Source organism: Schistocerca serialis, chromosome 9, assembly GCF_023864345.2.
Source record: "Schistocerca serialis cubense isolate TAMUIC-IGC-003099 chromosome 9, iqSchSeri2.2, whole genome shotgun sequence".
In the NCBI taxonomy this organism is placed as follows: Eukaryota; Metazoa; Arthropoda; class Insecta; order Orthoptera; family Acrididae; genus Schistocerca; species Schistocerca serialis.
This window is the reverse complement of record NC_064646.1, coordinates 350,498,127-350,513,671: the sequence shown is the minus strand read 5'-3', so window position 1 is coordinate 350,513,671 and position 15,545 is coordinate 350,498,127. Positions and strand designations below refer to the sequence as shown.

General features: G+C 45.9%; 1 protein-coding gene across 1 annotated transcript in view; it reads right to left on the bottom strand.

Annotated features, from left to right (window-relative positions):
- The window catches only part of LOC126419037 (DNA repair protein RAD50), a 263,592-nt gene that overhangs the window by 146,758 nt on the left and 101,289 nt on the right, over positions 1 to 15,545 (bottom strand). The window contains exon 7 of the mRNA XM_050086099.1: positions 7,492 to 7,663. Within this exon, the coding sequence (XP_049942056.1) occupies positions 7,492 to 7,663 (172 nt within the window). The remainder of the gene's footprint in view (positions 1 to 7,491; positions 7,664 to 15,545) is intronic.

Here is a 15,545-nt window from a genome sequence, read left to right as displayed (position 1 = left end):
CTTACCAAAAATTAATTTTATATGATCATTCCACTTCAAATCGTTCCGCACGCATACTCCCAGATATTTTACAGAAGTAACTGCTACCTGTGTTTGTTCCGCTATCATATAATCATACAATAAAGGATCCTTCTTTCTATGTATTCGCAATACATTACATTTGTCTATGTTAAGGGTCAGTTGCCACTCCCTGCACCAAGTGCCTATCCGCTGCAGATCTTCCTGCATTTCGCTACAATTTTCTAATGCTGCAACTTCTCTGTATACTACAGCATCATCCGCGAAAAGCCGCATGGAACTTCCGACACTATCTACTAGGTCATTTATATATATTGTGAAAAGCAATGGTCCCATAACACTCCCCTGTGGCACGCCAGAGGTTACTTTAACGTCTGTAGACGTCTCTACATTGAGAACAACATGCTGTGTTCTGTTTGCTAAAAACTCTTCAATCCAGCCACACAACCGGTCTGATATTCCGTAGGCTCTTACTTTGTTTATCAGGCGACAGTGTGGAACTGTATCGAACGCCTTCCGGAAGTCAAGAAAAATAGCATCTACCTGGGAGCCTGTATCTAATATTTTCTGGGTCTCATGAACAAATAAAGCGAGTTGGGACTCACACGATCGCTGTTTCCGGAATCCATGTTGATTCCTACATAGTAGATTCTAGGTTTCCAAAAATGACATGATACTCGAGCAAAAACCATGTTCTAAAATTCTACAACAGATCGACATCAGAGATATAGGTCTATAGTTTTACGCATCTGCTCGACGACCATTCTTGAAGACTGGGACTACCTGTGCTCTTTTCCAATCATTTGGAACCTTCCATTCCTCTAGAGACTTGCGGTACACGGCTGTTAGAAGGGGGGCAAGTTCTTTCGCATACTCTGTGTAGAATCGAATTGGTATCCCGTCAGGTCCAGTGGACTTTCCTCTGTTGAGTGATTCCAGTTGCTTTTCTATTCCTTGGACAGTTATTTCGATGTCAGCCATTTTTTCGTTTGTGCGAGGATTTAGAGAAGGAACTGCAGTGCGGTCTTCCTCTGTGAAACAGCTTTGGAAAAAGGTGTTTAGTATTTCAGCTTTACGCGTGTCATCCTCTGTTTCAATACCATCATCATCCCGGAGTGTCTGGATATGCTGTTTTGAGCCACTTACTGATTTAACGTAAGACCAGAGCTTCCTAGGATTTTCTGTCAAGTCGGTACATAGAATTTTACTTTCAAATTCACTGAACGCTTCATGCATAGCCCTCCTTACACTAACTTTGACATCGTTTAGCTTCTGTTTTTCTGAGAAGTTACGGATGCGTTTAAATTTGCAGTGAAGCTCTCTTTGCTTTCGCAGTAGTTTCCTAACTTTGTTGTTGTACCACGGTGGGTTTTTCCCGTCCCTCACAGTTTTACTCGGCACGTTCCTGTCTAAAACGCATTTTACAATTGCCTTGAACTTTTTCCATAAACACTCAACATTGTCAGTGTCGGAACAGAAATTTTCGTTTTGATCTGTTAGGTAGTCTGAAATCTGCCTTCTATTACTCTTGCTAAACAGATAAACCTTCCTCCCTTTTTTCATATTCCTATTAACTTCCATATTCAGGGATGCTGCAACGGCCTTATGATCACTGATTCCCTGTTCTGCACATACAGAGTCGAAAAGTTCGGGTCTGTTTGTTATCAGTAGGTCCAAGATGTTATCTCCACGAGTCGGTTCTCTGTTTAATTGCTCGAGGTAATTTTCGGATAGTGCACTCAGTATAATGCCACTCGATGCTCTGTCCCTACCACCCGTCCTAAACATCTGAGTGTCCCAGTCTATATCTGGTAAAATGAAATCTCCACCTAAGACTATAACATGCTGAGAAAATTTACGCGAAATGTATTCCAAATTTTCTCTCAGTTGTTCTGCCACTAATGCTGCTGAGTCGGGAGGTCGGTAAAAGGAGCCAATTATTAACCTAGCTCGGTTGTTGAGTGTAACTTCCACCCATAATAATTCACAGGAACTATCCACTTCTACTTCACTACAGGATAAACTACTGCTAACAGCGACGAACACTCCACCACCGGTTGCATGCAATCTATCCTTTCTAAACACCATCTGTACCTTTGTAAAAATTTCGGCAGAATTTATCTCTGGCTTCAGCCAGCTTTCTGTACCTATAACGATTTCAGCTTCGGTGCTTTCTATCAGCGCTTTAAGTTCCGGTTCTTTACCAACGCAGCTTCGACAGTTTACAATTACAATACCGATTTGCTGCTTGGTCCCCGCATGTCCTGACTTTGCCCCGCACCCGTTGAGACTGTTGCCCTTTCTGTACTTGCCCAAGGCTATCTAACCTAAAAAACCGCCCAGCCCACGCCACACAACCCCTGCTACCCGTGTAGCCGCTTGTTGCGTGTAGTGGACTCCTGACCTATCCAGCGGAACCCGAAATCCCACCACCCTATGGCGCAAGTCGAGGAATCTGCAGCCCACACGGTCGCAGAACTGTCTCAGCCTCTGATTCAGACCCTCCACTCTGCTCTGCACCAAAGGTCCACAGTCAGTCCTGTCGATGATGCTGCAGATGGTGAGCTCTGCTTTCATCCCGCTAGCAAGACTGACAGTCTTCACCAAATCAGATAGCCGCCGGAAGCCAGAGAGGATTTCCTCCGATCCATAGCAACGCACATCATTGGTGCCGACATGAGTGACCACCTGCAGATGGGTGCACCCTGTACCCTTCATGGCATCCGGAAGGACCCTTTCCACATCTGGAATGACTCCCCCCGGTATGCACAAGGAGTGCACATTGGTTTTCTTCCCCTCTCTTGCTGCCATATCCCTAAGGGGCCCCATTATGCGCCTGACGTTGGAGCTCCCAACTACCAGTAAGCCCACCCTCTTCGACCGCCCAGATCTTGCAGACTGAGGGGCAACCTCTGGAACAGGACAAGCAGCCATGTCAGGCCGAAGATCAGTATCAGCCTGAGACAGAGCCTGAAACCGGTTCGTCAGACAAACTGGAGAGGCCTTCCATTCAGCGCTCCGGAATGTCTTTCGCCCCCCGCCACACCTTGAGACGACCTCCCACTCTACCACAGGTGACGGATCAGCCTCAATGCGGGCAGTATCCCAGGCAACCAGAGTCGTAGTCCGATCGGGGGACGCGTGGGACAAGCTGGCCGTCCCCGACAAACCCCCATCCGGACGCCCACAGTGATGCCCATTGGCAACAGCCTCAAGCTGTGTGACCGAAGCCAACACTGCCTGAAGCTGGGAGCGAAGGGATGCCAACTCAGCCTGCATCCGAACGCAGCAGTTGCAGTCCCTATCCATGCTAAAAACTGTTGTGCAAAGAACGTCTGAACTAATCTACAGAGAGCGCAAACAGATTGACACAAAATTTAAACGGTTATTAAAATATTAGATTGCCTAGTAAATGCAGTAATGCTGCTACTTGCACACTGCTGACACACTGCTCGGCGGCGGAAGGAGACTACGCGATTTTACACTATTCAGGACAATAGACTTCTAATACTATAACAGAAAATAAGTCCTTCCATAAACAAACAATTTGGAACCAACCTATTTTGCATTGAGAAGTACCTCGTAAGGTCTTGATGTCTAGAAATAATATCATATTTGGCATATGTCCACTTTTCTTGTTTTACAGGGTAATTTCATAGGGCATGACAGAAAACAAGAAAAATATATTTATTCTACAAAAACAAGCAGAAAGAATAATCTCTAACCAGTGGAGTGAATATCTACATCACATACATATTCCTCAAGCTACCATATGGTGCATGGCAGAGAGTACCCTGTACCACTACTAGTAATTTGTTTTTCTGTTCCACTCTCAAATAGAACGAGGGAACACCAAATATCAAAATGCCTCCATACAAGCCCTAATTTCTCTTATTTTATCTTCATGGTCCTTGTGGGAAATGTATTTTGGCAACAGCAGAATCATTCTGCAGTCAACTCAAATAGTTATCGACTAAATTTTTGGGGTGGGGGGAACAAAAACAAAAAAGCTGTCTTCTCTCCAAAGGATTCCTATTTGAATTAATGAAGAATCTCCTTAATACCCATATGTTGTTCAAACCTACCGGTAATAAATATAGATTAGATTAGGTTGGATTCAGTTTTTGTTGCATATACCCAAAAATGAGATGATCCGTGGGTGTAGAATATGTCAGAAATCATTGCATAAAAAAACATATAACATTTGAATGTAACACTCACTCCCTGATCATTTGTCAGGAGACTGTCAAGATATGTGAATACATTACAATAAACTGGGACAACTAATATTAATGGGATTAATACATTGCCAGAATGAAACATAGTTATGCACTTTCAATAAATTTATCATAAACAAAATACCTGATCTTAAGTGCTATCAAAACTGTTATCGAAACAGACATCTATACTTAAGATGGTGATGGATGGATGGCTGGAGATGTTTGTATAGGGACATGACAGCAAGGTCTTTAGCACCCACGTAAAAACACATTGAGATGATTGTGAGTAAAATACACTAACTGGGAAGATAAAAAAGCATGTAAAACACAGGTAACAAAAGTTGGAAGACTATGTGTGTACCCACACAGAAGTTGAGATGAAGTATTGCATCAGTAGTAATACATTAATGACATAGGAAGAAAGTGGTATAAGGAGTTCAAACAATATAACAGATCGATGTGGCTGGCTGGCCACAAGATAAAAAGGAGGAGCCACCCACTCTGCAAAACACTAAAACCTCCAGCCTAGAAGTTTAGGCCAGAGTCCAGACACATCACAAAAATTTAAAGCCTTTGTTACACTCATCTCATAATCAGCTAAACTAGAGGGCAGATAACTTCCAATATTTGCTTCTGCCCTTGCATCACAGTGTAAAATTTGCTGTGTTAAAACATGGCTGATAGAAATGTGCATCGACAAGCATCACAAAACGTGGATCATCTCGCCATAGTAAAAATCTACTTGTGAGAGGGCAGTGCCCAATTCTAAGATGTGTGAGGGTCACTTCATCCCGCCTAAGCAACTGGCAGGAGAAAAGCCACTTCGCTAACTGCAGCTTATTGCCCGTCACCGCAAGCCATTCCTCATCCCAAAATTGCATGCACTTCTTGTGGAGTGCAGAAATGACAGCCTACAAGGGTATAGGACACTGTGCCACATCCTACCCTCCGTAGGCCTCCTTGGCAGCCTCATTACCCAATATCCTTACATGAACGGGCACCCAGCAGGATGACGTCTGCTTACCCTGCCATTGGAGCGAGTATAGTTGGTCATATATCAGCTGGACCAACTCCTCAGCTAGGTACAGGTTCTGTAACAATTGTAAGGCACTAAGGGAATCGGAGCAGATGAGAAACTGTTTGCTCTGAATATGATGCATCTGCTCCAGTGCCTTCAGGATTGCATGGAGCTCCACTGCAAAAATGGTATACCTGTCAGGAATGCGAATCCTAGTGACATGGTCAGGGAACACTACTTGTTTGGAGCCATCAGTGTAAACAACTGTGAAACCGTGATGCATATCTAAAATGTTAGAAAACAGAGACTGGAATGTGAAATCTGGTGTACTATCTTCCTTAAAATTAGTCAAATCTAAAATAAGTCGAAGTCTCTGGTGGAAGTCTGCTCCAACCCCAACATAAAACATTATGACCAACCACTTCCATCTCTAAAAGGCAATCCTGTGCGCAAGTCCCTTAGGGCCTCGTTGCTTGTTGCTGGTTATGGAAAAGCCATGCCAGTGGAAGCCGAGCAATGGTATGGTACGGTATGCAAGTGTGTATGGTGGGGACAGTGTTTTATATAGTTGGTGCACCGTAAGTATCAGTCACCTGACATGAAATGGTGATTCACCAGCCTCTGCACAGAGGCTTGGTGTGAGGCTTGTTCTGAATGCCCCAGTGGCCAATTGAATCCCTTCATGGTGCACCATTTCCAATATCTTTCAATAAGGCCTCGCTGACCCATACACCATGCACCCATAATTGAGCCGATATCGCACAAATGGCCTATAAAATAGAAGCAGACAAATCCTGTCAGCTAAGACACTTTAAAATACTGAGAGCCTTAAGTGACTGTTTCTTCAGGTACTTAAGATGTGGCAATTGTAGTTTTGGTGTTGGAAAAATGTTGTACAAAAATTTTGTAATAATGATCGTCAGTTACAGTCATCAACAGTAGCCGCCCATCACTATCCAACCCAGCCACCACAGCAATGCTTGACCTCCACTTCTGCAGAGATTACAGCTTTTTTAAAGATGCCAAAGACATTGTACAATGGCCGCACTGCCAGCAGACTTATCATTGTAAGGTGAGGACACAGACTTATGCACCTCCAGTCACAGTCCACCTCCCAATGTTTCACTTGTTTCCAGGCAATAACTGAAACCTAGGACAACTATAATTTAATATGATAGGCATATTACTGATTTCCTATTGTAGTTTTGGTGTTGGAAAAATGTTGTACAAAAATTTTGTAATAACTGTCTAAGTTAACAGGTGTGTTATTACATGCCCATTATCGCAAAATTCATTGTTATGTTGCCCATACTAGCTTGATGTGCTATCGTACTATCCATATTCAAAGCTTTGACATATTAATTTTCTGAATTATGAAACAATTTGTTCCATATTATTTTAGTTTAACAGATTAAGCACTTGGTATGGCAAGAAGTAGGCAGTAAACTCTCAGAGACAGCACATGTGTGTATGTCGTACACTGTCTTCTAATGCATGTGAACTCAAATGTTGTTTTAATAATGTCCACCTCCCAGACCCCACTTTCTACATTTGCCAATTCTGTGTCATTAGCGTAGTCTCTGGATCACCTACTAGTATTGTGTCAGTGTTATAGTCATCTTATTTAGTAGGAGTTAGTTAGAAAGAATATCAGAGTCAAAAATTGAACATAATTAATGACTGAGGTCTGGGACAAAAATTAACTTGAGTTCAAAGGAAGCAATGGTGAGTATGTGTTCTGCACTGGGGAACCGAGAAGCAGGAAGTTTGACAGAGCATGAAGAGAGTAGAAATGTATATCACAGGCAGGGAAATATGTCCCAAAAATCTAATACAAAATGAAACAATACTGTAGCTGTTTGCAAAGGTAGAAGGATGCTCATCAGAGAGAGGCACGGTTCAAAGACACAAATTCGCAATTTTTGGAGATCAGGAAAGTCTTTTTTCCTTGAAGATTTAAAAGATATCTAAGAAGTATCTTATTATTAATTCTAATTACTTTGGCTCTGTACTTTTTTTTGGTCATTCAATGGCCATGCAAGCTCTCTATTACATTTTTCTTTATTCAAAAATTCTCCAAGAGTGTTTTCTGTTGTTCTGAATGAAACAAAAAACAGAGCAACCTTTCATTTTCAAACACTGATTATCGCAAAGGTCACTCTATAAGATGATGATCATTGTAGCTTTTACTAATGACCATGAATGAAGTAACATTAATAACAATTATATTCACACCTCTTATTTGAAATGTTTCTGCCAATCTCTGTAGATTCTTATTGCGTGCATCTATTCGAGTATTATGATCTTCTTCCTCTTTCTGAAGTTTTCCAAGAGTCATCTGCTCTTGGCTTGTTTCTTCCAATACTCGCTCCTCATCCCTAGATATCTGCTGAAGTTCAATCTCCATCTGAAAGCAAATCAAAATACAACACTCAAAGAAGAAACATAAACACAGAGCAAGGGATGTGATAGGCTATGGATAAAATACATCTAATCTTTATAACAACAATATAATTCATATACTCCCATAAAGCATATCTTCTTTGGTAAATTTAAACTTTTATTAGGAACATAGATGATACAGAAAATCAGCACTAAACTGTTTTCATCACAGCATAAACTATGTATTTATTTATTCTTTCTTTCAAACAATGGAAAATCCAGGATGGAATGTAACAATACCAGAGAAGGAAAGTTGCTACTCAGTATATAGCGGAGATGCTGAGTCGCGATAGGCACAATAAAGAGATAAAGAGATTCACAAACTCATAGCTTTCGGCCATTAAGGCCTTTGTCAGCAGGACACACACACACACACACACACACACACACACACACACACACACTCCCGCGCGCATACACACACTCACGCAAACGCAACTTGCACACACGTCTGCAGTCTCGGAGAGCTGAAACTACACTGCGAGCAGCAGCACCAGTGCATGATGGGAGTAGCGACTGGGTGGGGGTAAGAAGGAGGCTGGGGCAGGGAGGGGGAGGGATAGAATGGTGGGAGTGGCGGACAGTGAAGTGTTGCAGTTTAGACGGAGGGCAGGAGAGAAGGTGCGGAGGGGGGAGGGGGTAAGTAGCGGAAAGGAGAGAAATAAAAATAAAAATAAATTAAAAGACTGGGTGTGGCGGTGAAATGATGGCTGTGTAGTGCTGGAATGGGAACAGGGAGAGGGCTGGATGAGCGAGGACAGTGACTAACCAAGGTTGAGGCCAGGAGGGTTACGAGAACGTAGTTTGTATTGCAGGGAATGTTCCCACCTGCGCATTTCTGAAAAGCTGCTGTTGGTGGGAAGGATCCACATGGCACAGGCTGTGAAGCAGTCATTGAGATGAGGGGTATCATATTTGGCAGCGTGTTCAGCAACAGGGTGGTCCACTTGTTTTTTGGCCACAGTTTGTTGGTGGCCATTTATGCGGACCAACAGCTTGTTGGTTGTCATGCCTACATAGAATGCAGCACAGTGGTAGCAGCTTAGCTTGTAAATCACATGACTGGTTTCACAGGTAGCCCTGCCTTTGAAGGGATAGGTGATGTTAGTGACCAGACTGGAGTAGGTGGTGGTAGGAGGATGTATGGGACAGGTCTTGCATCTAAGTGTATTACAGGGGTATGAGCTATGAGGTAAGGGATTGGGGGCAGGGGTTGTGTAAGGATGGACGAGTATATTGTATAGGTTCGGTGAACAGCAGAATACCACAGTAGGAGGGGTGTAGTTTCAGCTCTCTGAGACAGCAGACGTGTTACAAGTTGTGTTTGCGTGAGTGTGTGTATGTGTGTCTACTGCTGACAAAAGCCTTAATGGCCGAAAGCTATGAGTGTGTGAATCTTTTTATCGTGCCTATCGCGACTCAGCATCTCCACACACACACACACACACACACACACACACACACACACACACACACAAATGAGCGCAGATATGCATATCTGATTCTCTATATACAGGGTGCATAAGGCCTGAAGATGGCATTAACGTGATGCCAAAACTTTTCCTTGGTAAATATCTGACTGGCAGCTGCCCCTACCCCCAATAGATCAAAAGGGACTGCCACCAATTGTTCAAGTGCGCGATAGCATGCACTGTGCTTTCCTCTATTGTAGGTTAACCATAAAGTTTTACTCATTTTTATATTGGTCAAGCTCTTATGAATGTTTTGGTGTCTGTGCACGCAAGGGTTTGTGAGCATGAAGTTTAGTACATATGTTAATAGACTATGATGTTCTGCAAGTTTTGAGGAAAATTGCTATGAAGGAGACAAGTTCATTCCTCGAAGTGATAATACGGTATCTCTCCTCCAAAAACAATTACAATTCTTCGAAGCGATAATATCTCTCCTCTGAAATCAATCACATTGTGCCTCACTGCAAACAGCATGAGAAAGTGAATGCATGCTAATCAAGGACTTACTATGATTTGTTAACAGAATCTTCTTGGTAGAACAACATTATAATAAATGAAAAGCATCAGTTTGCTTTTGTTCTACAATATTACTTTTATTGTTAATCGGTTTTCGGTTTACAAGGCCATCTTCAGACATTTACTGAGTCAGTAAATGTCTGAAGATGGCCTTGTAAGCCGAAAACCAGTTAACAATAAAAGTAATATTGTAATACTGAAGCAAACTTGTGCTTTTCATTTATTGCTATGATTTGCTTTTGATTAGGAAAAAGCAGAAATAATCATCAATGCAGAGACAAATTTCTTACACATTAAAGTTGGAAGATAAATTTGCTGCGAAAGGTATCACACTTCTTAAAAATCATTTCCAATAGTTGCCCAATAACACTAGTCAACAACCATTTTGCATCTCGGATGTGATAAATCAACAAGTATGTATTTTGGTGTGTAGAATCCGAATATACCTTTCAAAATGTTCTAGAACGTACCATTTTTGAGTTTTTAAGGGTTTTTTAATTTTTTGTATTCAGTATTTTACTTTTTACTGTTCTTCTGTTAGGATGTTTAATTGTTTGTTTTTGATTTGCAGAGGAGAGCTAGAAGATCTACAAGTCGTCTGGAAATGGTTGGTGTGGTAATCCAGTGGTGTGAGAGAGCCCCTCAGTAAGTGTTTCCTGTGAATGATAGTGGAAACTTTTTGTGTGTAAACCTTACACTAAGAAAAAAGGCAACTAGTAATTCTCGTTGCTGTCCAAACCACCCCGACAACTTTTGTTATGTGTGTGGGAAATTCACTCCAAAGTCCAACGAAAACCAATCACTGATTTGGTTAAGAAGGCAAATACATTGTATTTTGATTGTCCTGTTGGTGATCTTGATAACAATTTTGCACCTCATATTACCTGCATAACCAGTAATACAACCTTAACCATGTGGTTGAAAGGAAAACGCCGAGCCATGCCATTCACTGTTCCGATGGTGTGGTGTGAGCCTAAAGACCATTATTCAGACTGACTTCTGTCTTACAAGTGTTTCGGGACATTCAAACAAAACTAGACATAAAATAAAGTATCCAAATGTATCTTCAGTGCATTTGCCTGTGCCCTATGATGAGGGGTTGCCTGTTCCTATCCGTAACTTGAATGCCATGGAACCAGTAACCACGTCAAAGAGAATCAGGAAGTATTGAACATATAGAAGAGTACTGCCCTCAATATCATGGCACTTCACCTCAGCTCTGTAATCAAAAGGAATTGAACAATTTGGTTCGCAATCTAAAGCTTTCAAAATGGCTCCTGGGGTTGAGACTGCAATAACGGAATCTTGTAGCTCCAGGGACAAAAATTTCCTAATCTCAATGAGGCAGATAAAGGATGAATGACCTTGAGAAAATCCTGAATAGGTGGTGAGAGTACTTTGAAAGGCTATTGAATGAGGATGGAGATGAAGGAATGACCTTAAGTATAAGTAGGGAAGAAGTCGAACACACGATGAAGAAAATTAAAAATTGGAAGGCCCTAGGGGCAGACCAAATCCCAGTAGAAGCATGAAAAAGTCTGGGAGAACGGGGAACTGATATTCTCTGGGATCTAATGCAGAAGATCTGGAAAGGAGAAAGAATGCTGCATGCGTGGAGAAGTAGTATACTGGTTCCCATATATATGGGGGAAAAGGGATATCCAAAACTGTGGCAATTATAGAGGGATAAAACTGATGTCCCACACAATGAAGATCTGGGAAAGGATAATTGAGAAGAGGTTGCGTCTAGAAATCAAAGAATGTGAAGAACAGTTTGGATTTATGCTGGGAAGAGGAACAACCGACACAATATTTGCGCTAAGGCAAAGAAGAGAAGTACAGGCCGAACTGCATATGGCCTTTATTGATCCTGAGAAGGCATGTGACAGCGTGCTGAGGCAAGAGATAACAAGATGTCTGAGTAGTAAATGTGAGCCAGAAAAATATATCAGGGTAGTAGAAGACATGTATGAAGGTGCAATGACACAAGTCGGGAAAAGTGCAGGTGCAACAAAGGCATTTCCAGTGAGAGTAGGACTACAGCAGGGATCTGCTCTCAGCCCATATCTCTTTGACCTTGTCATGGTGGTGGTTGTTGGTATGTTTAAGGGGGACTAAACAGCGAAGGTCATCAGTCCCCCATTCCAAAATCAGGCGAGCCGAAAATCTACGAAGCAGATAAAAACCAAAGGGGGAGGAGACGTCCCCCCAGGCGCTAAAAGCACACAAATTCAGCAACAAACACTACAGACAAGAACAGGACAGAGGAACACCAGACAGAAAGAAACAGAAGAAAGGAAGATGGCCGGAGACTGGTTGACTGACCACGAGATCAAAAATGGGAAAGAGTCAACCATCTCACGGCACACCAGAACAGCAACAGACACAAGGACATTAGACACAGAAAGGGAAAGGCGCAGGACCTCCCTAAATCGAACCATAAAACGGACTACCACGGATAAAATTTAAAACGGTATCAGCCATGGAGGCATCGTCGGATAAAACCAAAGCCAAAGTGCCCGGGAGATTAAAAGATTGCCGGAGTGTGCGCAGTCGAGGACACTCCAGCAAAATGTGGCCGACCGTCAGCCGGGACCCACACTGACACAAGGGGGGATCCTCCTGACGTAACAGATGGCCGTGCGTCAGGTAGGTATGGCCGATGCGCAGCCGACACAGGACTACCGAGTCCCTGCGAGAAGCCCGCAGGGAGGAACGCCACACATCGGTTGTCCCCTTGACAGCCCGTAGTTTATTCGGGGCTGTCATGCCACACCACTCAGCAGCCCACATCCCAAGTACCTTACGGCGCAACACCAGCTGCTGGTCGCGAGCCGTAAGGCCGATCTCCAAAGCTGGGGCGTCTATCGCCCCTTTGGCCAGCCTGTCAACACGTTCGTTCCCCGGGATGCCAACGTGACCTGGCGTCCAAACAAAAACCACTGAACGACCAGAGTGGGTAATGGTGGAAACAGACTCCCGAATAGAGGACACCAGAGGAGAAGAGGGATAGCAGCAGTCGATGGCCTGGAGGCTGCTCAGGGAGTCACTGCAGATGACGACGGACGCATCTGAGCAGGAACGCATATGCTCAAGAGCTCGCAAGATGGCCACCAGCTCTGCAGTAAAAATACTGCTGCCAGCCGGCAAGGAGCGTTGCTCAACATGGGCAGCGTGAGCAAAAGCGTAGGCAGTGCGACCATCAACCAGGGAACCATCAGTGTAGACAGGCTCACAGCCCGGAAATGAGTCGAGGAGCGCTAGAAAACGGCGACGGAGGGCCACAGGCGGAACCGAGTCCTTAGGTCCCTGTGCCAAAGCCAGATGGACGGACGGCAGGGACAAACACCAGGGAGGCGTAGGTGTACGGACCCGGAAGGGAGGCAGAAGAGGGAATGACCCCAGTTCTGACAGCAGGGACTGGACACGGACAGCGACGGAAAGCCCAGACTGAGGTCGCCGGTCGGGCAGGTGGTGGACCAAGGCAGGGAAAAGCAGGCGACGATTGGGATGGCCTGGCGAGCAATGTACGTGGACAGCACAGTCGGCGAGCAGACGATGGCGGCGAATCCGCAGCGGGGGAACCCCGGCCTCCACCAGTAGACTATCCACGGGGCTGGTGCGAAAAGCGCCAGTTGCAAGCCGAACCCCACAGTGATGTATGGGGTCTAACAACTGCAACACTGAGGGTGACGCAGACCCATAGGCCAGGCTCCCATAATCAAGCCGGGACTGCACAAGGGCTCTGTACAATTGCAGTAGCGTGCAGCGATCTGCACCCCAAGACGTGTGGCTAAGGCAACGGAGGGCGTTGAGGTGCCGCCAGCATTTTTGCTTCAGCTGAGTAACATGAGGAACCCATGTGAGCCGGGCATCAAACACGAGTCCCAAGAAGCGGCAAGTGTCCACCACTTCAAGCAGGTGGCCGTCGAGGTAAAGGTCAGGATGAGGGTGGACCGTCCGACGCCTGCAGAAGTGCATAACCCGAGTCTTGGCAGCAGAGAACTGAAAACCATGAGCCAGAGCCCATGATGCTGCCTTGCGAACGGCGACTTGCAACCTGCGTTCGGCGACTCCCGTAGTTGTGGAGCTAAATGAGATGCAGAAGTCGTCGGCATACAAAGAAGGAGACACCGACGACCCCACTGCTGCAGCCAGACCATTAATGGCCACTAGAAATAACGAGACGCTCAACACCGAGCCCTGCGGGACCCCATTTTCCTGTATATAAGAGGAACTAGAGGTGGCACCGACTTGCACCCGGAAAGAGCGGCGCAATAAAAAGCTTTGAAGAAAAGCCGGGAGCCGACCACGAAGACCCCACCCATGCAACGTGGCGAGGATGTGATGCCTCCATGTGGTGTCATACGCCTTCCGCAGATCGAAAAATACAGCAACAAGGTGCTGACGTCGGGCAAAAGCCGTACGGACAGCAGATTCCAGCCGCACCAAATTGTCCACTGCAGACCGGCCCCGACGAAAGCCACCCTGGGATGGAGCGAGGAGACCGCGCGACTCAAGGACCCAACACAAACGCCGCCCCACCATACGTTCGAGCAATTTGCACAAAGCGTTGGTGAGGGTAATGGGACGATAGCTGTCCACCGCCAGTGGGTCCGCACCGGGCTTCACGATGGGGACAATAAGACCCTCTCGCCATTGCGACGGGAACACGCCCTCGCTCCAAATGCGGTTAAAGATGGTGAGGATGTGTCTCTGGCAGTCCCTGGAGAGATGCTTCAGCATCTGCGCGTGGATGCAGTCCGGTCCTGGTGCTGTATCAGGGCAATCGGCGAGGGCAGCGAGGAGTTCCCTCTCACTGAAAGGAGCATTGTATGTTTCATAATGACGCGTGTGGAATGAGAACGGCGTCCGCTCGGCTCGCTCCTTTAGAGAGCGAAAGGCGGGGGGATAGGATGCAGTCGCAGAGCTCTGAGCAAAGTGCGCGGCGAGCCGTTCAGCAATGGCGGCAGCGTCCGTGCAGACAGCGCCGTCCAAGGAGAGCCCAGGGACACCCACAGGGGTCTGGGAGCCATAAATCCGCCGGATCCGGGACCACACGTGCGAGGACGAGACACGGGAGCCCAGGGAGGAGACGTACCTCTCCCAGCACTCCTGCTTACGCCGTGCAATAAGTCGACGGGCGAAGGCACGGAGCCTCTTAAAGGCGATGAGGGTCTCCAGAGACGGGTGCCGCCTATGACGCTGGAGAGCCCGCCTACGGTCGCGAATAGCCTCAGCAATCTCCGGCGACCACCAGGGGACAGCCTTCCGCCGAGGGAGGCCAGAGGAACGGGGGATGGTAGCCTCGGCCGCTGAAATGATGGACGTGGTTAAAACACGGACCACCTCGTCAATGTCACCCTGTGGGGGAGACGCTATGGTTACAGCGGAAGTAAAAGCTGGCCAGTCAGCCCTGTGGAAAGCCCAGCGGGGCAAGTGCCCAGAAGAATGACACTGTGGCAGTGACAAATAGATGGGAAAATGGTCACTACCACATAGGTCAGGATGCACCCTCCAGTGGAGGGATGGGACAAGTCCAGGGCTGCAAATAGAGAGATCGATGGCCGAGAACGAGCCATGGGCCACACTGAAATGCGTGGGAGCACCGGTGTTTAAGAGGCTAAGGTCGAGCTGAGCCAACACATGCTCCACGGCCCGACCACGATCATCGGAGACAGTCCCACCCCATAGAGGATTGTGGGCATTGAAATCGCCCAGCAGCAAAAAAGGTGGCGGCAGTTGTGCTATCAGAGCAGCCAGGACATGCTGCGCGACAGTACCATCAGGTGGAAGGTAAATACTGCAGACGGTAATGGCCCGGGGCGTCCACACCCGAACAGCGACAGCCTCTAAAGC